General features: G+C 38.2%; 1 protein-coding gene across 4 annotated transcripts in view; it reads right to left on the reverse strand.

Annotated features, from left to right (window-relative positions):
• Positions 1-27,166, reverse strand: part of AFG1L (AFG1 like ATPase) — a 202,094-nt gene that overhangs the window by 64,807 nt on the left and 110,121 nt on the right. For all 4 annotated transcript variants that reach the window (XM_088840655.1, XM_055433053.2, XM_088840653.1 and 1 more), the window contains one exon: positions 11,771-11,853. In XM_088840655.1, the coding sequence (XP_088696781.1) occupies positions 11,771-11,853 (83 nt within the window). The remainder of the gene's footprint in view (positions 1-11,770; positions 11,854-27,166) is intronic.

The following is a 27,166-nucleotide window of genomic DNA, read 5'->3' on the forward strand; positions in this document are numbered from 1 at the left end:
GACTGGATAAAAAAGTGAGTTACAACTATATGCTATCTATAGAAGATATACTTTACATTCAAAGATACAAATAGGTTGAAAATAAAAGAATGAAAAGAAGATATATCATGAAAAAAGCAACCACTATTAATATCAGACAAAACAGACTTTAAAACAACAAAAATGTGATTAGAAACTAAAAGGAACATTTTATAATAATAAAAATATCGAGCTATCAGGATGATATAACAATTATAAATATGTATGTGCATAGAAACAAAGCCCTCAAAATTCATGAAGCAAAAACTGACATAACTGAAAGGAGAAATAGACAATCCAACAGTAATAGTTTGGAGACTTCAATATCCAACTTTCAATAGTAGAAAGAACATCTAGGGGGAAGATCAACAAGAAATAATAAGACTTGAATACACTACACACAAATTAGACTAACATATAAACACTCCACTCAATAACCAAGAAATATACATTTTTCTCAAATGCACTTGAAACATTCTCAAAGAAAGATCATATCTTATGCCATAAAACAATTTTTCAATTAAAAGGAATTGAAATTATGCAGAATATTCTCTAGTCACAGCAGTGTGAAATTAGAAATTGGTAACAAAGACGTATTTGGAAAATTCACAAATGTGTGGAAATAAAACAGCACACTCCTAAGTAACCAATGGGTCAAAAAGAGAAATGAAAAAGAAAATTAGAAAATACTTTGAAACAAAGAAAATGAAGACATAATATACCAAACTTATGAGATGCAGCTGAAGTAGTGCTTATGGGTAAATTTATAGCTATAAATGCCTACATTAAAAAAGAAGAAAAATCTCAAACTAATAATCTAACTTTCTACCATAAGACTCTTAGAAAATTAATCTAAAACAAGTAGAAATAATAAAGATTAGAGTGGAAATTAATGAAGTAAAGAATATAAAAATAATAGACCAAATAATAAAAACAAAAGTTAATTCTTTGCAAAGGGGAATAAAATGGACAACCTTTTAGCTAAAGAAAAGAATGAAAACTAAAAGTACTAAAATCAGAGATGAAAGAGAGTACATTACTACCAACCTTATAGAAATAAAAAAGAATTATAAGGGAATAATATTAACAACTGTACCAATAAAATAGGTAACTTCGATAAACAGGAAAATTCCTAGAAAGACACGTATCACTGAAGCTGACTCAAGAAAAAAGATAAAAGCTAAATAGAACAGGAGGGAATTCTTCAAAACTCATTCTATGAGGCCAGTATTACCTTGACAGGAAAATCAGACAAAGACATCAGTTCAGTTCAGTCGCTCAGTCGTGTCCGACTCTTTGCGACCCCATAAACCCCAGCACGCCAGGCCTCCCTGTCCATTACCAACTCCGGGAGTCCACCAAAACCCATGTCCCTTGAGTCAGTAATGCCATCCAACCATCTTATCCTCTTCGTCCCCTTCTCCTCCTGCCCTCAATCTTTCCCAGCATCAGGGTCTTTTCCAATGAGTCAGCTCTGCATATCAGGTGGCCAAAGTATTGGAGTTTCAGCTTTAGGATCAGTCCTTCCAATGAACACCCAGGACTGATCTCCCTTAGGATGGACTGGCTGGATCTCCTTGCAGTCCAAGGGACTCTCAAGAGTCTTCTCCAGCATCACAGTTCAAAAGCATCAATTCTTTGGCAATCAGCTTTCTTCACAGTCCAACTCTCACATCCATACAAGACCATGGGAAAAAACATAGCCTTGACAAGATGGACCTTTGTTGGCAAAGTAATGTCTCTGCTTTTTAATATGCTGTCTAGGTTGGTCAAGACTTTCCTTCCAAGGAGTAAGCATCTTTTAATTTCATGGCTGCAGTCACCATCTGCAGTGATTTTGGAGCCCAGAAAAATAAAGTCTGACATGGTTTCCACATCTATTTCCCATGAAGTGATGGGACCAGATGCCATGATCTTCGTTTTCTCAATGTTGAGCTTTAAGCCAACTTTTCACTCTCCTCTTTCACTTTCATCAAGAGGCTCTTTAGCTCCTCGTCACTTTCTGCCATAAGGGTGGTGTCATCTGCATATCTGAGGTTATTGATATTTCTCCCAGCAATCTTGATTCCAGCTTGTGCTTCCTCCAGCCCAGCGTTTCTCATGATGTACTCTGCATATAAGTTAAATAAGCAGGGTGACAACCTACAGCCTTGACGTACTCCTTTTCCTATTTGGAACCAGTCTGTTGTTCCATGTCCAGTTCTAACTGTTGCTTCCTGACCTGCATACAGGTTTCTCAAGAGGCAGGTCAGGTGGTCTGGTATCCCCATCTCTTTCAGAATTTTCCAGTTTATTGTGATCCACACAGTCAAAGGCTTTGGCATAGTCAATGAAGCAGAAATAGATGTTTTTCTGGAACTCTCTTGCTTTTTCCATGATTCAGCAGATGTTGGCAATTTGATCTCTGGTTCCTCTGCCTTTTCTAAAACCAGCTTGAACATCTGGAAGTTCACGGTTCACATATTGCTGAAGCCTGGCTTGGAGAATTTTGAGCATGACTTTACTAGCACGTGAGATGAGTGCAATTGTGCAATAGTTTGAGCATTCTTTGGCATTGCCTTTCTTTGGGATTGGAACAAAAACTGACCTTTTCCAGTCCTGTGGCCACTGCTGAGTTTTCCAAATTTGCTGGCATATTAAGTGCAGCACCTTCACAGCATCATCTTTTAGGATTTGAAATAGCTCAACTGGAATTCTATCACCTCCACTAGCTTTGTTCATGGTGATGCTTTCTAAGGCCCACTTGACTTCACATTCCAGGATGTCTGGCTCTAGGTGAGTGATCACACCATCGTGATTATTTGGGTTGTGAAGATCTTTTTTGTACAGTTCTTCTGTGTGTTCTTGCCACTTCTTAATATCTTCTGCTTCTGTTAGGTCCATACCATTTCTGTCCTTTATCGAGCCCATCTTTGCATGAAATGTTCCCTTGGAATCTCTAATTTTCTTGAAGAGATCTCTTGTTTTTCCTATTCTGTTGTTTCCCTCTATTTCTTTGCACTGATCGTTGAGGTCAATACAATTCACTAGGGCAAGAATACTCTTTTCAACAAACAGTACTAGGCCAACTGAGTATCTCCAAGCAACAGAAAGAAGATAGACCACATATAAAAATATATAAAAAATATAAAAATAACTTGTTCGCACCACATATAAAATAACTTGAAATTAACCAAACACACAAATATAAGAGCTAAAACTGTAAAACTCTTAGAAGAAAATATAGGTAAAAATTATTGTGACCCTGGATTAGACAACAGTTTCTCAAATGTGACACACCAAAAGCATAAGCAACAAAAGAAAAAATACATTGATCTTAATTAAAATTTTTAAATTTTGTGCTTCAAAGACACTGTCAAGAAAATTTAAAAAAAAAAACAGAATGTGAGAATATTTGCAAATCATATATCTGACAAGTGACTTGTATCTAGAATAAAGACACTTAAAATTCAATAATAAAAAGACAAATGATCGAATTTAAAAATAGGCAAAATATGTATAAGAATGAAATTAGAACAGTTTCTCACATCATATATAAATTGAAAATAAACTCAAAATGGACTAAAGACCTAAATGTAAGACCCGAAACCATAAAACTCCTATAAGAAAATATAAGCCAAAAATGCTGACAGAAATCATGGCAATATTTTTTTTGGATCAATCTCCTAGAGGAAAGGAAACAGAAGTAAAAACAAATAAATGGGACCTAAGTGTCAGACTTTATTTTTTTGGGCTCCAAAATCACTGCAGATGCTGATTGCAGCCATGTAATTAAAAGACGCTTAATCCTTGGAAGGAAAGTTATGACCAACCTAGATAGTATATTAAAAAGCAGAGACATTACTTTGCCAACAAAGGTCCGTCTAGTCAAGGCTATGGTCTTTCCCATGGTCATGTATGGATGTGAGAGTTGGACTATGAAGAAGGCTGATCGCCAAAGAATTGATGCTTTTGAACTGTGGTGTTGGAGAAGACTCTTGAGAGTCCCTTGGACTGCAAGGAGATCCAACCAGTCCATTCTAGGGGAGATCAATCCTGGGTGTTCCTTGGAGGGACTGATGCTAAAGTTGAAACTGCAATACTCTGGCCACCTCATGCGACGAGTTCACTCACTGGAAAAGACTCTGATGCTGGGAAAGGTTGGGGGCGGGAGGAGAAGGGGACGACAGAGAATGAGATGGCTGGATGGCATCACCAACTCTGTGGACATGAGTTTGGGTGAACTCCGGGAGTTGGTGACGGACAGGGAGGCCTGGCGTGCTGTGATTTATGGGGTCGCAGAGAGTCGGACACGACTGAGCAACTGAACTGAACTGAACTGAACTGAATTAGACTTAAAAACTTTTGCACAGCAAAGGAAATTATTGACAAAATGAAAAGAAATCAATAAAACTTTAAGCAATAGAGACAATAAAACAAAAGCTATTTCTCTGAGAAGATGAATAGATTAATAAAACTCTCACTAGCCTAATCAGAAAAAATAGAGAAAATTTAAACTTTTTTCAAAAAAAACCTTTTTATTGTAGAAAATTTCACACATATATACACATAAAGACAACAATAGTACAATAAACCTGATGTAACAATCATGATGTAACACTCAGTACATGGGCACTATTGTTTCATCTATACCTCCTCTCAATTCTTCCACCCTGGATTATTTTAAAGCACATCCCATACACTGTATTATTTTATCTGTTAATACTTTAGTTTATTGGAGAAGAAAATGGCAACCCGCTCCAGTATCCTTGCCTGGAAAATCCCATGGACAGAAGAGCCTGGAGGGCTGTACAGTCCATGGAGTCACAAAGAGTCAGACACGACTGAGCGACTAACACACACTTTAGTTTTTGACTATGTTGATGACTTAAGTAGATAAACCTATATGTTCTGTGTCATAAAGCTAACAATAAAATTTAATCTATAAACATCAAAAATGTCCCCAACAGTCTTCATCCCTTCCCCAGACTTAAGAAATAACCAAATCAACAGCCTGAACCTCATTAAACTAGACAGTTTCTCTAACTGCCAGAGGCAGAAATTCTGTCCTCTACCCTCTAAGGAACAGATTTCAGGAAGGCAGAGTCTAGTCTTAACTAAGGATGAGAAACTGAACTTTGATTCACACTGATTGACAGTGAACATTCAGGCTCGTCCTAGGATTTGTATCTGGTCATTGTACCTGGTGAACGGGCTTCCTTGGTGGCTCAGATGGTAAAGAATCCACCTGCAATGCAGGAGACCTGGGTTCGATCCCTGGGTTGGGAAGATCCCCTGGAGAAGGGCATGGCAACCCACTCTAGTATTCTTGCCTGGAGAATCCCAAGGATAGAGGAGCCTGGCAGGCTAAAGTTTATGGTGTCACAAAGTGTCGGACATGACTGAGTGACTAAACAAGACACAACAACACCTGGTGAACAGGCAGGCACGTAGCCAGAGTCTCTCTAAACCACTCAACCAAGAATGATAAACATAACCTGCTGGGATCCTCATGCTGATCAGGGGCTATATTGTCAGCTTCATGGGCTGGAGAAACAAACTTTCAATGAGAATATGCTATGTTGTCTTCTGTTTTGTCTAACTGCCTCCATATGGATGTGTTTCTATACCTTTGGTGCTAGACAAATTTCATAATCTTTAAATGTGTGCCATCTTCTCTTCAATACCAACACAGCTCCACTGTGACACCATGCACTAGCATCAGAAGTAAGACTAACTTGAATGTTGAAGACTCTAAAAGATACATGAGAGATTTTAGAGAAAGTACAGCAGGCCCGTGGTTTAGCATCAAACTACAAAAACTTTGTTGTAGGTGACCAGAGATCAAGTGTTTCAGTGAAGTAACACACAGACCCTGCTGTAGGGACCTTGGGCAGTCAAGTTCACAGAAATGAAACAAATCGCAGTCTAAACAGGAGGGGGCTAACTCAGCAATTTTCAAGTTGCTTCTGTTGGCAGATATTTCAGAGGTTCCTCAGTGGGAAGTGAAACAGGAAATGACTGGATTGATATTTGATTAGAAAAACTAAGACTGAAACTGCAGATTTCAATGTCTGTTTCAGAAACACCTTTAATGGTAATGATGGGGGATGGGGAGAAGGCCCCAAGATGCCCTAGAGATTCTGCTGATCCAGAAGGTGGCAACCTTTCAGGCAGAGGACAGATCTCTGTCGAAGTTTTAGGGATGAGAAGATGTGACAGTCAAGCTAACAAAATGCTTTATATTTTCATCGATCGTTGTCCCAGTTGGGGGCAGGGGAACATGAGCAGGGAATGTCAGAGGTAAACACAGAAGTTTTTAATTGCAAGGGAGTAAGTTTCAACATGGATGAGTTCCAGTCTTTGTTTTCACAGACTTTTCTTCTAAAACAGAGCTCGAACCTTGAAGAGCTGTGTTTTTCTAGCAGCAAATTTTTTTTTTAATGATGCTCGAAGATATATTCTTAGAAGTAATTTCCTATTTGGAATAGACGTTTCCGAAGCGGAAAATTAAGAGCACTTGGGACGTGAAGTTTCCATTGGTAAAAGTATTTAAGAATAAACTCCTTCACTTCAGTTCAGTTCGGTCACTCAGTCGTGTCTGACTCTTAGCGACCCCATGAATCACAGCACGCCAGGCCTCCCTGTCCATCACCAACTCCCAGAGTTTACTCAACTCGACTCATGTCCATCGAGTCGGTGATGCCATCCAGCCATCTCATCCTCTATCATCCCCTTCTCCTCCTACCCCCAATCCCTCCCAGCATCACAGTCTTTTCCAATGAGTAAACTCGTCGCATGAGGTGGCCAAAGTATTGGAGTTTCAGCTTTAGCATCAGTCCTTTCAATGAACACCCAGGATCGATCTCCTCTAGAATGGACTGGTTGGATCTCCCTGCAGTCCAAGGGACTCTCAAGAGTCTTCTTCAACACCACAGTTCAAAAGCATCAATTCTTCGGAGATCAGCTTTCTTCACAGTCCAACTCTCACATCCACACATGACCACTGGAAAAACTATAGCTTTGACTAGACGGACCTTTGTTGGCAAAGTAATGTCTCTGCTTTTTAATATGCTGTCTAGGTTGGTCATAACTTTCCTTCCAAGGAGTAAGCGTCTTTTAATTTCATGGCTGCAATCACCATCTGCAGTGATTTTGGAGCCCAAGAAAATAAAGTCTGACACTGTTTCCACATCTATTTCCCATGAAGTGATGGGACCAGATGCCATGATCTTCGTTTTCTCAATGTTGAGCTTCAAGCCAACTTTTTCACTCTCCTCTTTCACTTTCATCAAGAGGCTCTTTAGCTCCTCTTCACTTTCTGCCATAAGGGTGGTGTCATCTGCATATCTGAGGTTATTGATATTTCTCCCAGCAATCTTGATTCCAGCTTGTGCTTCCTCCAGCCCAGCGTTTCTCATGATGTACTCTGCATATAAGTTAAATAAGCAGGGTGACAACCTACAGCCTTGACGTACTCCTTTTCCTATTTGGAACCAGTCTGTTGTTCCATGTCCAGTTCTAACTGTTGCTTCCTGACCTGCATACAGGTTTCTCAAGAGGCAGGTCAGGTGGTCTGGTATCCCCATCTCTTTCAGAATTTTCCAGTTTATTGTGATCCACACAGTCCAAGGCTTTGGCATAGTCAATGAAGCAGAAATAGATGTTTTTCTGGAACTCTCTTGCTTTTTCCATGATCCAGCAGATGTTGGCAATTTGATCTCTGGTTCCTCTGCCTTTTCTAAAACCAGCTTGAACATCTGGAAGTTCACGGTTCACATATTGCTAAAGCCTGGCTTGGAGAATTTTGAGCATGACTTCACTAGCGCGTGAGATGAGTGCAATTGTGCGGTAGTTTGAGCATTCTTTGGCATTGCCTTTCTTTGGGATTGGAACGAAAACTGACCTTTTCCAGTCCTGTGGCCACTGCTGAGTTTTCCAAATTTGCTGGCATATTGAGTGCAGCACCTTCACAGCATCATCTTTTAGGATTTGAAATAGCTCAACTGGAATTCTATCACCTCCACTAGCTTTGTTCATGGTGATGCTTTCTAAGGCCCACTTGACTTCACATTCCAGGATGTCTGGCTCTTGGTGAGTGATCACATCATCGTGATTATCTGGGTCGTGAAGATCTTTTGTAAAGTTCTTCTGTGTATTCTTGTCACCTCTTCTTAATATCTTCTGCTTCTGTTAGGTCCATACCATTTCTGTCCTTTATTATATTGAGCCCATCTTTGCATGAAATGTTCCCTTGGATTCTCTAATTTTCATGAAGAGATCTCTAGTCTTTCCTATTCTATTGTTTTCCTCTATTTCTTTGCATTGATTGCTGAGGAAGGCTTTCTTATCTCTCCTTGCTATTCTCTGGAACTCTGCATTCAGATGCTTGTATCTTTCCTTTTCTCCTTTGCTTTTTGCTTCTCTTCTTTTCACAGCTATTTGTAAGGCCTCCCCAGACAGCCATTTTGTTTTTTGAATTTCTTTTCCATGGGGATGGTCTTGATCCTTGTCTCCCATACAATGTCACAAACCTCCATCCATAAACTCCTTAAAACTGTTCAAAAGATGGATGAATACATGTATTATATTAGTCAGGTAAAAATATGTGAGTATTTGGTCTGTGCCTGAATAGTTGTAACACATGTGCCGTGCTGTGCTAAGTAGCTTCAGTCATTTCTGACTCTTTGTGGCCCTGTGGTCCATAGCCCACTAGGCTCCTCTGTCCATGGAATTCTCCAGGCAAGAATATTGGAGTGGGTTACCATGTCCTCCTCCAGGGGATCTTCCCAACCCAGGGGTCAAACTCACGTCTCTTACGTCTTCTGCATTGGTAGGTGAGTTGTAACATAAAATGTTCATTTCAGTATGATCATAGTTTCCATATACATGGAGCTGAAATGGTCTTGAAACAATTCAGGGGTTAAATAACTGAATGGTAGTCAGAAGTAATTTGTTGAAGTGGTAGATGATTTTGGCAGATAGGAATCAAGGGAAATAAAGGGAAATTTTATTTCTTTAATAAATAAAGGATAAAAGTCTGTTAGACATCCCCTGTGAGGACAGACAGTCTTCTCTGAGTCTCCCACTCACCCATACGGCTTGCTGAGTATGCCAAGAATGCAAGGCCTTAACCGTCTCTTAAGGTGTGTTTGTAGCAAGAAGCCTTGAATGATGAGGCAATATCTCCTTTGAGACAAAAAGTAGTCTTGCTTACTTCTGGCTATTAAGTGGTCCATTCCCCATACTCAGAGTCCCTCTCCTGTAACACAACTCATTGCATGTGCAGGCATCCATCTGGGCCCTCAGCAAAACTCCTCTTCCCCTCCCTAATGGGACTAGGAAGCGAGAAGGGAACTGACTCAACATGCTATCTGTGCCTAGAGTAATAAAATCCTTTGTCTCTGACACAGGTTTCTTGTGTCTTCTGCCAGCATCCATGAAACAATACAGGCAAAGCTATTACTTCGTAAGTAGGGCAAAATCAAATCCAAAATCAAATCCCAACACCTGCCTCTACCCTTTTTGGTTCAGTTTAAAATATTCCATTGAGGCCATGGCTTCCATGCTGGGGGCAGGGTGTTTGCATGTGAGCATGGTAGAGATACAGTGTTTGAACAGGAACTTTCTTCAACAGATTTAGTCAGAAAAAAAGAACCTGTACCACTCAGATCCTGAATGAAAAAGGAAAAGAGACAGAGAGGGAGGGTGAGTCTAAGGTGATCTGATCCCCTCTCTTCAGGAAAACAAAACCTTTCACAGGACTGACAGCAAAATGGTCAGGGGCAGCAACCTATGGACCCCTCAGCAGTGGTGTTTCCTGTCATAAAAGGGCAATAAATAACATGGCATATTAAAATCTGTCATAGAGGGGAAATTAATAAATTTTCCTGCAGGAACAAGATAAAACGAAACCTAATTAAATCAGAAATGTTAACATGACCCCAGGAACTCTTCTTTTACTTTCTCATGAAAGAAGTTCTACCCAAAGGTTCCTGTGCAACAATATAAATGAAAACCCTAGCATCCCATCTGGGCATCTTTATTCTCCCACTTCTGAGATGACTTTAATTCCTAATTCTTCTCTGGTGCACATATCTGCCTTCCCTCTGAGGTGTGCCCCCAGGCTCTCTATTCTTCATTATCAGACTGTGGTAAAGCTCTTTTGATGTTAAATTCATAAATAAATCTACTTTCTTTGAGGATTAAAGAATTTATATATTTTTAAGAAAGCTATTCCAGAGTTTCATGGTAGCCTTTGTACATTCTCGTTTTCTGGACTCTGGGATGTTGTTAGATTCTGACTTCTTCCAGTACATGTTTAAAGTACAAACCTGAATTTCGATGTGTTAGAATTATATTACTTTCATCAGGAAGAGGAAGAAGCAACACAGGGTAGCTCAGAGAAAAAGAGGCTCTGCTGAAGCAAAAGCAGACTTTCCACCTCCTGTAAATTCCACTGAGACCTCTCAAGGTCCAAGAAACAAATTTCATGACTTAGACAACCATCTTTAGTGAAGGGATTTCCTTTCAGGAAAATGTTTCAATTCTTCGACATAAGGATATATTTTGTGGGAAAACAGGGAACAAGGATTTGTTGAAAAAATAAAAGGAATAGTAATAAATTAATTTCTAAGTACCATACATCTGGCATATTGAGAAATAGGTAGCAAAGCTTCAGGGAAATCTTGTGAAGGTCAGGAAAATAAAAGACAGGAAAGCCCAAAGATAAAAGAAATGGAGAGGAAAAAGTCCTAGTTAAAGCAGAAAAAAAGTGCTCTAAGAATTTTTCAAAATTATAAAGTACTTTAAAGACAAAGCACTTAAGGGCAGATGAAGAACCTCCTATAATAATCATCAGAATCTGAATAATAAACTGAAATAGTCCCCTTGGTACACTAAAGTATGCAATTTTAATTACGTGATTTTTCTAGCTAATTTCTGCTTCAAAAACAGTAAAGTACTTCTGCTTACAAGGTGGCAGAGACGAGAACTTTCCTGAACCTCTCACACGCACATTGTCATCAAAATTTAAATTAGTAGAAACATGCCTTTGAGTAAAATCACAATTAGCCCTTAGACAGATCTATTTACTGAGAACCCACTATGCGTCCAACATTAGCAGCATATGCTAAACACACTTGCATTGGTAAAGCAACTTTTTCCTTTTCAGGTTCTCACAAGTGACATTTTAAAACAAACTATACTTGTTTTCAGCATTAACTACACAAGCTGACTACATCTATTATTATAAATTGCTCCTACTTGGGAGAATGAGCTTCTAGAAGACAAAATATATCCAGTTGTACTTGTGTATATATATTTTACATAGTTATGTATGGAAGTCAATCAACAGTGATAAATACAAACAGATTGTCTGACAAAATAAAACACAATTTTCAGGGAACAGAAATGACACATTTGTCAGAAGATGTCCACAAATAATTAATTACTTTAGCACAATAAAGATATTCTCTTAATACTAGAGTTTCTTATAAGAGGATACTCATTACTTTCTAACCATCTGTCATCACTCCTCCCTAAAAAACTAATTAGGGTTTCCTCCAATCACACATTATAAATCATGCAAATGTGGATGGCAAAAAACACAGTTTAAAGAAGTTAACATTACAACATTTTGTATTTGCAAAATCACAGGCTTCAGAATTAGCCTTTCACGTTCTAATAATTACCTTGCTTATTTTTCTCATCTTTTCCTGATAAATTATTAGATATTAAACTTAAGAACATTAAAATTAAAAATAAAACTTACAGGTAGTAGAGTTTTCCTGCAGCAGGAAGTTCCCTTTTCCGATAATCTATCCCAGAATCTAGCTGGACTGTATTACAGTATTCCTGCAATTCAAACACATAAAATATCTTTTTAAACAAATGGTTGCTTAGAATTATAATCTTTCTGCTATCCCATTTTAATTTTTGAAATTTTCCTCAATAAAATGTTTAGGACAAAACAATAGAACTCATGTAAGAATTGTAAATGTTGCAATATAAAACACATATCAAACCAAAAAATATCAGTTTAATAAAATTCAGATTTGTAGCATGCTTTCCTGAAACTTTGCTAAAACTGCACTGTCAGCAAATTCCCCAAAAAATTGCATTGGATTTTTTAAAATTCCAATTTCCATTACTCTGAAGTGAGAAGATGGAGGCTATCAGAAAGAATGATTCACAGATCTTAAGCATCACAATGGGAGTCAGACAGTCTAAGAAAGCTGCATCACAGCATTAGTATCCCCATTTCAAACTGAATGATGATACCAAAGGGATGTTACACGTATACCTGCCCTTCACTTCTAAATGATAGCCACTGCCCTTGTTCCTTGGCTCCCTCTCCAGCCCCCATGTCTTCGGAGTTCTAGCCTGCTATGGACCCCTTCTTCAACCTGAAGTGATCCTAAGCCCCTACTGTAGTTGCCTCCTCACAATTATTCTTTCCTTTCTAGCCTCTGGGGTGCATATGTGTATGGAAACTGCCATACATCACTCACACATCCGAAAATTCTTACTATGGAAGCAAATGAACTCTTGCCACACCAGGTCAGTTGACTTTTCTGGAATATATATATATAAAGAGAGAGTCACACACATACATACATGTAATACAAACACATACACATATATACTTACTCATTCTAGTAGAACATGGTAAAGGGTTTTCAGAATAATTCAAGAAACATTTACAGTCTGATCTTTTTGTTTTCAAGCAAAATAAAAATTGCATTACAAAAATTGAGAAGGAAAAATAATATTTTGACAACTTCACTACTTTTACTAATGAAAAACTATATTTGGAAGCTAAGGTAACTGTGGCAGATTGTATTTTCCAAAGATAGGTGCAATAATGTCTCCATCTCAACAGATCTTCTAACCTCTAAGATAATTTTTCAAGATTATATCTTCCAAAGATGGTTGCAGTAATGTCTCCATCCCAACAGACCTTCTAATCATCAAGAAGTCTACGCACATCACCTGAATCCTGTGGCTATGGTGAAAATGATGCTGTGCAATAATACCTGATGTGACATTTGAGGCAGCTTCCTACTTGTTGGCTGGAACACTTGCTCTGGCACCCTAAACTGTCAGGTAAGTACCACCTGCCTGGAGACAACGAGGAGAGCTTGAAGTTTAGCCTGTACAGAGACACCTTAAGATGACATGAAGACAAGAGGTGTCTGACCAGTCCCCAGCTGTTCCAGTTGTAGCTGCTAATTCAGTGAGGGATCCACAATTGTCAGCTGAGCTTTTCTCAAATCCCAGAAACACAGAAATCAGGAGGATAACAGAACATTATTTTAAGCCTCTAAATTTTGCAGTCATTTGTTATGCAGCAATAGGTAAGTCAGAAGAGCACCATCTGGGCACACTTGGGAGACAGCGACATTCCTCCTCCCTGAAATTACATCCTGGAAAGTACTCCTCTGCAGGCACTGCTCAGCATCTGCACCACAGGGAGCAGACTGTACACGGTGGCAGTGAGAATGGATTTCCCCTCCTCCCATGGGACAGCAGCTAAGGGGCTCAGGGAAGTAAGTCAGGCTGATCAACCATCCATCTGAGACTGAGAAGTTTCCCCAAGATTGAGGGTTTTTTCTTGAAGCAACATTTTCAGTGCTAACACCACAAAAGTCATGGGCACCCTCGGAGAGAAGGCCCTGAAATCTGGCCTGGATGGATCGAAAATCCTGGATGGATTCAAGGTAAATTGAATCAAGGTAAACTGGAAATGGTCATACAGGAGATGCAGGAGTAGTGAACATCAACATTTTAGGAATCAGTGAACTAAAATGGACTGGAATGGGCATATTTAATTCAGATGACCATTACACCTATTTCTGTTGGCAAGAATCCCTTAGAAGAAATGGAGTAGCCCTCATAGTCAACAAAAAAGTCTGAAATGCAGTACTTGGGTGCAATCTCAAAAAGACAGAATGATCTTATCTCTGTTCATTTCCAAGGCAAACCATTCAATATCACAGTAATCCAAGTCTATGCCCCAACCACTAATGCTGAAGAAGCTGAAGGTGAATGGTTCCGTGCAAGACCTTCTACAACTAAAACCAAAAAAAAGACGTCCTTTTCATCATAGGGGACAGGAATGCAAAAGTAGGGAGTCAAGGAGTAACAGGCAAGTTTGACCTTGGAGTACAAAATGAAGCAGGGCCAAGGCTAACAGAGTTTTGCCAAGAGAACACATTGGTCATAAACACTCTCTTCCAACAACACAAGAGATGACTCTACACATGTACATCACCAGATGGTCAATATTGAAATCATATTGATGATATTCTTTGCAGTGGAAGATGGAGAAGCTCTATACAGTCAGAAAAAACAAGACCTGGAGCTGACCATGGCTCAAATCATGAACTCCTTATTGCAAAATTCATACTTCAAATGAAGAAAGTAGGGGAAACCAGACCATTCAGGTATAACCGAAGTCAAATGCCTAACAATTATACAGTGGAAGTGACAAACAGATTCAGGGATTAGATCTGATAGACAGAGTGCCTAAAGAACTATGATTAGAGGTTCATGACATTGTATAGGAGGCAGTGATTAAGACCATCCCCAACAAAAAGAAATGCAAAAAGGCAAAATGGTTGTCTGAGGAGGCCTTACAAATAGCTGAGAAAAGAAGAGAAGCGGAAGGAAAAGGAGAAAAGGAAAGATAAACCCATCTGAATGCAGAGTTCCAACAAAAAGCAAGGAGAGAAAAGAAAGCCTTCCTAAGTGATCAGTGCAAAGAAATAGAGGAAAACAACAGAATGGGGAAGACTAGAGATCACTTCAAGAAAATCAGAGATACCAAGGGAACATTTCATGCAAAGATGGGCACAATAAAGGACAGAAATGGTATGGACCTAACAGAAGCAGAAGATATTAAGAAGAGGGAGCAAGAATACACAGAAGAACTATACAAAAAAGAACTTAATGACCCAGATAACCACGATGGTGTGTTCACTCACCTAGAGCCAGACATCCTGGAATGCGAAGTCAAAGGGGGCCTTATGAAGCATCACTATGAACAAAGCTAGTGGAGGTGATGGAATTCCACTTGAGCTATTTCAAATCCTAAAAGAGGATGCTGTGAAAGTGCTGCACCCAACATGCCAGCAAACGTGGAAAACTCAGCAGTGGCCACAGAACTGGAAAAGGTCAGTTTTCATTCCAATCCCAAGGAAAGGCAATCCCAAAGAAAGTTCAAACTACCGCACAATTGCACTCATCTCACACACTAGCAAAGGAATGCTCAAAATTATCCAAGCCAGGCTGCAATAGTATGTGAACCAAGAACTTCCAGATGTTCAAGCTGGATTTAGAAAAGGCAGAGGAACCAGAGATCAAATTGTCAACATCTGTTGAATCATAGAAAAAGCAACAGAGTTCCAGAAAAACATCTACTTCTGCTTTATCAACTACGCCAAACCCTTTGACTGCGTGGATCACAACAAACTCTGGAAAATTCTTCAAGAGATGGGAATACCAGATCACCTGACCTGCATCCTGAGAAATCTGTATGCAGGACAAGAAGCAACAGTTAGAACCAGACATGGAACAACTGGTTTCAAATAGGGGAAGGAGTATGTCAAGGCTGTATATTGTCACCCTGCTTATTTAACTTATATGCAGGGTACGTCACGTGAAATGCCAGGCTGGATGAAGCACAAGCTATAATCAAGATTGCCAGGAGAAATATCAATAACCTCAGATATGCAGATGATACCACCCTTATGGCAGAAAGCGAAGAGGAACTGAAGAGCCTCTTGATGAAAATGAAAGAGGAGAGAGAAAAAGTTGGCTTAAAATTCAACATTCAAAAAACTAAAATCATGGCATCTGGTCCTATCAGTTCATGGCAAATAGATGAGGAAACAATGGAAACAGTGACAGACTTTATTTTCTTGGGCTCCAAAATCACTGCAGATGGTGACTGCAGCCATGAAATTAAAGGTGCTTGCTCCTTGGAAGAAAAGCTATGACCAACATAGCATATTAAAAAGCAAAGATATTACTTTGCCAACAAAGGTCCGTCCAGTCAAGGCTATGGTTTTTCCAGTACTCATGTATGGATGTGAGAGTTGGACCACAAAGAAAGGTGAGCGCCAAAGAATAGATGCTTTTGAACTGTGGTGTTGGAGAAGACTCTTGAGAGTCCCTTGAACGGCAAGATCAAACCAGTCAATCCTAAAGGTAATCAACCCTGAATATTCATTGGAAGGACAGATGCTGAAGCTGAAGCTCCAATACTCTGGCCACCTGATTCGAAGAAATGACTCACTGGAAAAGACCCTGATGCTGGGAAAGATTGAAGGCAAGAGGAGCAGGGGACAACAGACGATGAGATGGTTGGATGGCATCACCGACTAGATGGATATGAGTTTGAGCAAGCTCCAGGAGTTGGTGATGGAAAGGGGCGCCTGGCATGCTGCAGTCCATGGGGTCACAAAGAGTCAGACACAACTGAGCGACTGAACAGAACTGAACTGAATCAGGTTAGAATAATCCCCAGTAAAAGGCCAGGCCTTTAGATAGCCTACAAAGCTAAGCTTTTGAACTACACCTTTAAAGAGTCACTTCTGAACCTAACAGTCACAGCACCGTGCAATGCTTGGCCTAAGCCACCACCCACACATCCCTAGCTCATCATTCCAAGTGGTTCTAAACCACCCTCAGGACTCATGCCCTTAACCCATCTCACCACAGAGAAATACAGCATTGCCCAAATATATGCATTTCACTCTCCCCTTGCCTCAGATGACCTGTGGAGAAAAAAAAGGTATAGCCATACATTTCTCTTCTTCTCAATTTGAGTAATGTAGTAAACCTGCTATAAATTTGGGTTTCAACTACCCAATACAAAGAAAGAAGGAGATGCACTTGTTCGGGTACACTTCTTTCTCTCTGTCTCTATGAGGGAAATCTGTCCTGGTTTGATAAGGGTCAACTATTCATAATCTACCTGTACTACAGACAATATACTACACAGTGGACCAGTATCTTCATATAAGTGTATCCCCCAGGTTCTCTATTTCTTTTAAACAACAATTTATCTTATATTACTCAATATTCCTAAATTTAGTCAAATATTGTTCTTTTTTTTTTTGCTATTAAAAAAATAAGGCTAATGAAAGTTATACAAGTTTCAATTTTTCCTTCTGGGTAACTAACTTCTCTCTCATATGAGTGATTAAGCCCTACCAAATGATTGCATTTGTACATCCACTAATCACCTCCAAGGAATACCTAATCAGCAGCATAAGAAATATAACCAAAGCCCTTAGATGTTAGTTCTTAATTGTCTGAAAAATACTAACACTCAGTTTATATTTTTAAAGAAAAATAAACCTCTAAATTTCTGATTTCATTCACTTAAGTTAGAGTCTTCAGACCACTTTGCAGGAGAATGGAGGGGGGTGAAAACTAGGCTATTTCCAAGTTGAGGATGAATCTAGTCAAAAGGGTATGATCTCTAAGCAATCTCCTAATTTCCAAGGATATTTACAAGACCTGTGACCTCTTATCACCAACCAATTCAAATGCATACAACTAATCAGCCATCAAACTGAATTTATTTTAAGACGGTTTGTATATTTATGTATACAGAGGACAAATACAATTATACAAGCTAAAAATGCAATTAGGAAATTCAAGGAGGAAAAGGAGGGAGGTTAACACCTTGGGAGCATACTCATGAGTCAAAGGCCTTGACTCTGGAAAGAAAAATATACAACTAAAAGGATCGTATTCCAGAGTTTACATTTTCAAGATCTACTGTGTGTATTTTTAGCAATTCTGGATAATACTGTTAGAAAAATAGCATCTCACAAAAATAACTTCTTACAGCTTGCAGTCTGGTTTTTCCCTTCCCAGTTGGAACAAAAGAACAATAAATATTGCAGAGAAAAATCCTTTAAAGGTACAATGTATTAATCTTGTAAGCAAAAATTGAAATAATAAAGATTTCTGTTTGTTAAATACTCTTTTATTATAAAAGTACTAATGCTCAGGCCAGGAAATTTGGAAAATAGGAAGAAAAAACCAACCACATAAATCAAAGTTTTATGCTTATCTAAATTATTACATTAATTGGGAATTCAAAGATGAAAAGATTTTTCTTGATAGTATTCAACTGGTAAGTTTTATACAGTTTTAATAAGAAAGCATAAAAGGAAAAAAATTGAGAATTTTTCTAGTTCTATAATGTAAAATATTGTAATAACTAAGATTTATCTTTTTGCTTAATTCTTAAAAAGTTTACATTTTTCAAACCAAAAAGTGACCCATGCTTATTTCAAAAACTTCAAATATCAAACATATAAAAATAGAAAGTTTATCACCTTCTCAGAAAAAAGTATGTATACAGCTTATATCCTTCAAGTTTTTCCTTTACATGTAGAGATGATGATAGAAAGAGAAATTGGGAGCATATTATACACACTTCTAAGCTTAATCCTTTTTGATATCTTAAAAGTTCTGTGAGAGAAATAACTATTATCTTTAAATACTGGAAAGCTATACTGCATACCCTACTATTCTGTTTACTAAAAATACAATTCCATAAATAAATGCCAAGTAAGAGTACAAAAAATACGCTGAACCAAAAAAAGGGTGGGAGACTGGGTGGGGATGTCTTTTCAAATTTTATTTATGTTTTTAGGCAGCTATACATCTAAATATATATACTGAAGCAGCTATACATTCTAAGATAGCTGCTTCAATCTCATTTAAAATACTTACGTGCTACCATTTCGAAGCTTAAGCAATGATATATAAAAATTCAATACACAAACTTCTATACACTTCTAAGCCTTTTGTAATTTAAGTATAACAAATATATAAAAATCTAAAAATAAGCATCCAGCTCAATCAAGAAACAGAACATTACTAGCACTTCTAAGGCCCCTCTATTATCCTTTTTCACCTTTCCAAACGTAACCAGTATCCTGATTCTAGTATCATAGAATTTTGCCTGTTTCTGGAGCTTTATATAAAAGTGAAATTATACAGTATTCAATATGCATTCTTTTGTGACTGGGCTATTTTTTGTTTTACAAGATTTATTCATCCATATGTATTATGTATTTGTAGTTTATTGATTGCTGTGTCATACCCACAGTGTGAATAAGCATGATTTATTCATTCTACTGTTGATGGACATTTGGGCTGTTTCTAGTTACTAGCTCTTTCAAATAATGCAGCCGCAAACATTCCTGCACATAATTTTTAGTACATATGCATACATGCTCTTGCTGGATATATACTACCCAAAGAGTTAACTACTTGATCATCAGTCGCTCAGTTGTGTCTGACTCTTTGCGACCCCAAGGACTGCAGCATGCCAGGCCTCCCTGTTCATCACCAACTCCCAGAGCTTACTCAAACTCATGTCCGTCAAGTTGGTAATGCCATCCAACTATCTTATCCTCTGTCGTCCCCTTCTCCTCCTGCCCTCAATCTTTCCCAGCATCAGGGTCTTTTCAAATGAGCCAGTTCTTCGCATTAGGTGGCCAAAGTATTGGAGTTTCAACTTCGGCATCAGTCCTTCCAATGAACACCCAGGATTGATCTCCTCTAGGATGGACAGGCTGGATCTCCTTGCAGTCCAAGGGACTCTCAAGAGTCTTCTCCAACACCACAGTTCAAAAGCATCAATTCTTCAGCCCTCAGCTTTCTTTACAGTCCAACTCTCACATCCACACATGACCACTGGAAAAACCATAGCCTTGACTAGACGGACCTTGGTTGGCAAAGTAATGTCTCTGCTTTTTAATATGCTATCTAGGTTGGTCATAACTTTCCTTCCAAGGAGCAAGCGTCTTTTAATTTCATGGCTGCAATCACCATCTGCAGTGATTTTGGAGCCCAGAAAAATAAAGTCAGCCATTGTTTCCACTGTTTCCCCATCTATTTGCCAGGAAGTGATGGGACCAGATGCCATGATCTTAGTTTTCTGAATGTTGCATTTTAAGCCAACTTTTTCACTCTCCTCTTTCACTTTCATCAAGAGGCTCTTTAGTTCTTCGCTTTCTGCCATAAGGGTGGTGTCATCTGCATATCTGAGGTTATTGATATTTTTCCCGGCAATCTTGATTCCAATTTGTGCTTCATTCAGCCCGGCATTTCACATTATGTACTCTGCATATACGTTAAATAGGCAGAGTGACAATATACAGCCTTGATGTACTCCTTTCCCAACTTGGAACCAGTCCATTGTTTCATGTCCAGTTCTAACTATTGCTTCCTGACCTCCATACAGATTTCTCAGGAGGCAGGTCAGGTGGTCTGGTATACTTCAGGTGGTCTGGTATACTTCAGGTGGTCTGGTATACTTCTGGTATACTTCAAGAGATAGTGGTCCCATCTCTTGAAGAATTTTCCAGTTTTTTGTGATCCACACAGTCAAAGGCTTTGGTGTAGTCAATAAAGCAGAAGTAGATGTTTTCCTGGAACTCTCTTGTTTTTTTGATGATCTAGTGGATGTTGGCAATTTGATCTCTGGTTCCTCTGCCTTTTCTAAACCAGCTTGAACATCTGGAAGTTCACAGTTCATATAGTGTTGAAGCCTGGCTGGGAGAATTTTGAGCATGACTTTGCTAACATGTGAGATGACTACAATTGTGTGGTAGTTTGAACATTCTTTGGCATTGCCTTTTCTTGGGACTGGAATGAAAACTGACCTTTTCCAGTCCTGTGGCCACTGCTGAGTTTTCCAAATTTGTTGGCATGTTGGATGCAGCACTTTCACAGCATCCTCTTTTAGGATTTGAAATAGCTCAACTGGAATTCCATCACCTCCACTAGCTTCCTAAGGCCCACTTCCTTAGTGATGCTTCCTAAGGCCCACCTGACTTCACATTTCAGGATGTCTGGTGATTGATTACACCATTGTGGTTATCTGGTCATGAAGATCTTTTTTGTATAGTTCTTCTGTGTATTCTTGCCACCTCTTCTTAATATCTTGTGCTTCTGTTAGGTCCATACCGTTTCCGTGCTTTATTGTGCACATCTTTGCATGAAATGTTCCCTTGGCATCTCTAATTTTCTTGAAGAGATCTCTAGTCTTTCCCATTCTATTGTTTGGGTAAGAGCATACTCAGCTTTAGAGGATACTGCCAATTTTCCAAGGTGATTGTGCAATCTACACTCCCAATAGAAGTGTATGGGAATTTATAATTATGTATTTGCTACTGGTATAAAGTAAAACAATCAGTTTTTGAATAGTGTCCTTAGATTCAGCAGTTTTAGAAACTCACTTATTGAAGTAATTTTTTATGTATGATTTTTAGGATTATACTATAGATGGTCCATATATTTCATAAACATGCTGCATTGTTTTACTTACAAAAATGTACAACTACCTACGGTTTAACAAGTCCCCTGCAAATTCAATATTTATTTTGAATCAACTTAACAATTATCATTGAATACTAAATGTTGGGCATATCCTTGGTTACTGGAAATACAATAATGAATAAGATATAGCTTTAGCTCTGAAAGTCTGGTAGAATTCAGATGTTTTCCTCAAGTTATCATATCCTTCTCCTTCCAATCACAAGCATAATTTTTCAGATTTAGTCTTCCACCAATTGCTTAGCTCTATGATTTAGCCTGTCACTTAATCTCTCTGGATGTCAGCTTTCTCCTCCATAAAATAAGGAATTGAATCATGATCCTTTTCAGTCTACAATTCTTAATGTTATTGCTGAAGTTCTCTCAGTTCAGGGCTAAGACCTTCTCTGGGTTTTTTGAATTCTGGAGTAGACCCCAGCCCCAGAGCCTACCTCAAGTCACCTCAGCTCCTTTGCTCTTGATCATTTCATGCTCCAAAGTAAATAAAAACTTTTTTCTCCACTGCCCCACCCCTCCTACACTGGCTATCCCAGTTTCTCTGACACTTAAAACATCCACAACCTGGAGAGAAGGGAACCCTCCTACTCTGCTGGTGGAACTATAAGCTGGTACAGTCACTATGAAGAAAAGTATAGAGGTTCCTTAAAAAAACTAAAAGTAGAGCTACCATATGACCCTGCAATCCTACTGCTGGGCGTATGCCTGGAGAAAAACATGATCTAAAAGGTTATGTGCACCCCAATGCTCATTGCAGCACTGTTTACAATAACCAACATGGAAGCAACCTAAACGTTCATTGACAGAATGGATAAAGAAGATGTGATACATATACTGGGGCTTCCCTGATGGATGGCTCAGTGGGTAAAGAATCTGCCTGTAATGTAGGAGACACTGGTATATAATGTCGCAATATTACTCAACCATTAAAAAGGATGAAATAATGCTATTTGCAGTAACATGGATGGACCCAGAGATTGTCATACTGAGTGAAGGAAGTCAGACAGAAAAAGACCAATATCATATGGTATCACTTATATACAGAATATTAAAAAATGAACAAATGAATTTATATACAAAACAGAAAGAAATTCAAGGACTTAGAAAATAAACTTATGGCTGCCAGGGGGAAGAGATAGGAAATTTGGGATGGACATGTACACATTGCTATATTAAAAATTGGTAACCAACAAGAACCTACTGTATGGAACATGGAACTCTGCTCAATGTTATGTGGCAGCCTGAACAGAAGGGGAGTTTGGGAGAGAATGTATACAGTTGAATGTATACAGTTATATATGGTTGAGTCTCTTTGCTGTTCACCTGAAACTATCACAACACTGTTAATCAGCTATGATCCAATATAAAATAAAAAGCTAAAAAAAAATACCCACACCCTATCACCTCAGCAAGGAAGATCTGTATCTCTCCTTTTTATCCCGCAATTTCAAAATTTCTTTCCCCTGTCAAAAAGCAGGAAAGGAAGACATTTAACACCTGCAAAGTACCTATTATATGACTCAGTTGTGCCAGGAAACTGACTTGAATTTATCTCATTATAATCCTTACAATAATCATACATAGAACAAGGTAATCATTTTTATATGCCCATTTTACAGTTAAGGAAATTTATGAGGGAGGTTATTTTTTTCTTAAATCACTGTCATGGGTTAAACTGTGTCCCCTGCAAATTCATATGTTAAAGTCCTAATCTTAAATACTCAGAATGTGACTATGAAAGAGATGAGAGTCTCTGAAAGGTGACTGCATTAAAGTGAAGTGTTTGTTGTGACAAGTGGGAAAAAAAGTGAAGTGTTTATGGTGGGTCCCAATTCAGTATGACTGGTGTCCTTATAAGAGGAGGAAATTAGGACACAGACATGTGTATGCACAAAGGAAGGACCATGAGAAGACAGAAAGAAGACAGCCATCTTCAAGTCAAGGAGAGAAACCTCAGAGGAAATCATCCCCCTCAATACCTTGATTTTGGACTTCTAACCTCCAGAACTATGAGAAAATACATTTCTGTGATTTGAGCCATCCAGGCTGTGGTATTTTGTTATGGTAGCCTTAATCAATACAATCACTAATATTCTTACTCCATTAATAAGTACACAGGAAAGCATTTTTTAAGAGTAAAAGGAAAGAAATAATTATGAAATTAAAAAAAAAAAGTCAGGGCTGAAATGAAAAAGCACACCAGAATACACCTGCTTCTAAGTTGAACTACAAATCTTACCTTTTCTGTAGCTACAGTTGGAAGGGAAAACAGCTTTCCTTAGAATTTAAAGAGGTCCAGAGAGGTCACAGAGTCTGCAAATAGCTGAGCCATGATTTGCCCAGGTTATTCTTGCCCCCAAATCCATGGTCTACCCACCATATCAAGTCTTCCCACCATGTCACACTGCTTTGTTAAGCAGTAGCCACAGGATCTGTTTTCTTTTACTTTATACAATTTACAGGATTAATTTTTGCTCCCCAACTCCTCTATCCCTGTTCCACAGTAATTACCTCTGCCCAGTATAAATTTCCTAATCACTCTTCTGGAGGTCCACACTGTATGATTCTATTATGATTTCCTCTAAGTATTTAGTGCAAAACCATGTGAGATATATGTACCCGCTACTAAACTCTATACCTTAATGGGTTACAATACAGTAAATTTCCATTGTATAGGACATCTTCTATGTTTAAAGTGTCTGGTCAACTCATAGTCCACTATTTTTATGACCTTTACTTGATCATCTATACCAATGCTGTCTGTCTTGGAAGGTAAACTCCAAGAGCAGTGTCTGCCTGCTTAACTTGCTGCATGTACTCACAGGCCCTACAAAGTTGGACTGGAGTCCAATGTGGTGATGATCTTCCTATCATGGGAAGAAAAAGGAAAGTACAAACTAACCTTTAATGATGATTCTCTTCTATAAACTACAGATGAAGATTCTGTTCATATTTTTTAAATATCTCAATAAAACTGCCATAAACTCAGTAAAAGAATTTGCGATGTAAATAAGTGGGCCTATATCATCAACATTATCAAGGAGCAAAGTGCCAGGATCCATTCTAAATGCTCTGTATTTAATTATTAATAATATTCTTATTAGTGACTACCACTCTAAAAAGTAGGCATTCTTCTTCTTCTCATTTTACAGAGGAATAAAGAAATAAAGCACAGAGAAGTTATGAAACTTGCCCATTGTCAAAGAGCATAAAAGTGGTAGGATTCAACCCAAGCATTTTGGTTGCAGTGTTTATATTCTTAACTACTTTGCCATATTGACACCTTAAGGTATGTTCAAGCAATCAGGGCTCTTGCTTGGATATACAAAGCAACTGAATATTCACATAGGCTTACTGGGAAGTTGCGGTACACTGTCAGCCTGCTGGGGAAAAGTCCTACTTTTGTTGTTCATATGCTGAGTAAGGCCTCTAGTCTTGATGGTTATCTGGAGAAGCAGCTATGTTACAATGAACAGATCTGCTTATCTACATCCAAACTAACTTCACACAAAAATGACACAGGGCAGATTTTTAGAGATTCTGTTCAGCTATATTATATTGTACATAAGAGTCTGAAGTTTCCCTACAATGACTGAGATAATAGAAACAGATTTGTTTCAAGCCTGTAAGTCAGCAACTCCGCATGATTTCTTGTCATTTATTTATAACCTACTCTGTTGCACAAGGGTTAATGTGGCTTCATAAAAATATGGAATGTTACCATTTGTAAATTCAATTTCACCATCTAATTTTCAGGGTTAGCCAATACACAAGTAAAGAGTAATTTGACAAAATCTAACAAAGCTTTAATTGCATAGAACCTTTGATCCACAAGTTCCATTTATAGGAGTCTAACCTAGGGAAACACTGACTCATGTGATTAAACATTTGTAAACACATTTTTTAAGCACTATCTGAAAAGCAAATAACTAAAATAAACCTAAGTATACAAAAATAGCAGATTAGTTATAAAAATGACACTGCAGACATAATGTAAACTACAAAGCAGCCATTTAAAAGAATAAGATAGCGTCAAATTTGGGATCAAAAGATCTCCAGGATATTTACAATGGATAAAAGCACAAGTCAGATTAAGATGTAACTATTGTAACCCCACTGATTTACAACAAAACAAAATTGTATATTTAGGTAATATATAGAGATATATATATGCATAAATGCTTGAAAAGATACACTAAATTTTTTCCAGCTTAAAGTGATATAATTGACATATAACCTTGTGTAAGTTTAAGTTGTATAACTGATATACTTGGTATATTGCAAAAATTACCACAGCAGCATTGGTTAACACCTCCATCACACTACATAATTGTCGTTTCTTTTTGTGGTAAGAATATACTTACTCTCTTAGCAACTTTCCAGTATATAATACAATATCCTGAACCATAATCACTATACTGTACATTAATCATCTCATAACTGAAAAGTTTGTACCTTTTAACCAACATTTCCTCATTTCCCCCATCTTCAAGCCCCTGGAAAACACCATCTATTCTGTTTCCATCAGTTCAGATTTTTTAGATTCCACACGGAAGAGATATCATCTAATATCTGTCTTTCTCTTCTCTGTTTCACTTAGCATAATGTCCTCAAGGTTCATCTATTTTATCATAAATGGCAGGATTTCCTTCTTTCTCATGGCTGAAAAATATTCCTCTGTGTGTGTGTGTGTGAGAGACAGACAGAGAGACAGCATTTTTATCCATTCACCCACTGACTGAAACTTAGGTTGCTTCTACATTTTCACTACTATGAAAAATGCTGCAAGGAACATGGAGATGCAGGCATTTTCTCCCCATTGAGAAAAAGATTTCGTCTCCTCTGAATAAATACCCAGAAGTGGGACTGCTGGATAATATGCCAGCTCTATTCTTAATTTTCTGAGCAACTTCTATGCTGTTTTCCATAGTGGCTGCAACAATTCACAGCCCCACTGGCAGTACGTGAGGATTCCCTTTTCTCCACATTCTCAGCATTTATCTCTTATCCTTTGGAGAGCAGCTGTTTTAATGGATGAGAGGCGATACAGCACTGTCATTTTGATTTCCATTGCCCTGATGTGATTATTGATTTTGAGCATCTTTTCAGATACTTGTTGGCCATTTGTATATCTTCTTTGGAAAAATGTCTATTCAGTTCCTCTGTCCATTTTTAGAAGTATCCTATTAACAGTGTACTAGTGGCCTAGTTTTCCCTTCAGATCTGTTAGTATTTGCTTAATATACTTAGTCGCTCCAATACTGCATGCATTCGTATTTATTATTGTTATATCTTGGGATGAATTGATCCTTTTATCATTATTATGATTTTTTTTGCCTCTTATTGCAGCTTTTTTATTTAAAGTCTACTTTGATATACGTATAGCTATCCCTACTCTTGGTTTCCACTTGTACTGAATATCTTTTTCAATCCCTTCATCTTGAGCCTATGTGTCCTTAAAGCTCAAGTGTGTCTCATGTAGGCAGCATATAGTTTGGTCTTTTTTTTTTCCGATCCATCCAGCTACTCTATACCTTTTGACTGGAGAGTTAATCTATTTACATTTAGAGTAATTATTGATAGGAGAGGACTTATTACTGCCATCTTGTTAAGTTTTATAGTGCCCTTGTCCCCTCCTTCCTCTCTAGCTGCCTTCCTTTGCAAACAGATGATTTTCCTTAGTGGTATGCTATAACTCCCTTCTCTTTATTGTCTGTGAACCTACTCTAGGTTTTTGTTTTGTGGTTACCATGAGGCTTACATAAAACATATTATGCATTCAGTTCAGTTCAGTCGCTCA

The sequence above is a fragment of the Moschus berezovskii genome, chromosome 10, assembly GCF_049115385.1.
Source record: "Moschus berezovskii isolate FMDL1 chromosome 10, NW_MosBer_1.0, whole genome shotgun sequence".
NCBI classification, from domain to species: Eukaryota; Metazoa; Chordata; class Mammalia; order Artiodactyla; family Moschidae; genus Moschus; species Moschus berezovskii.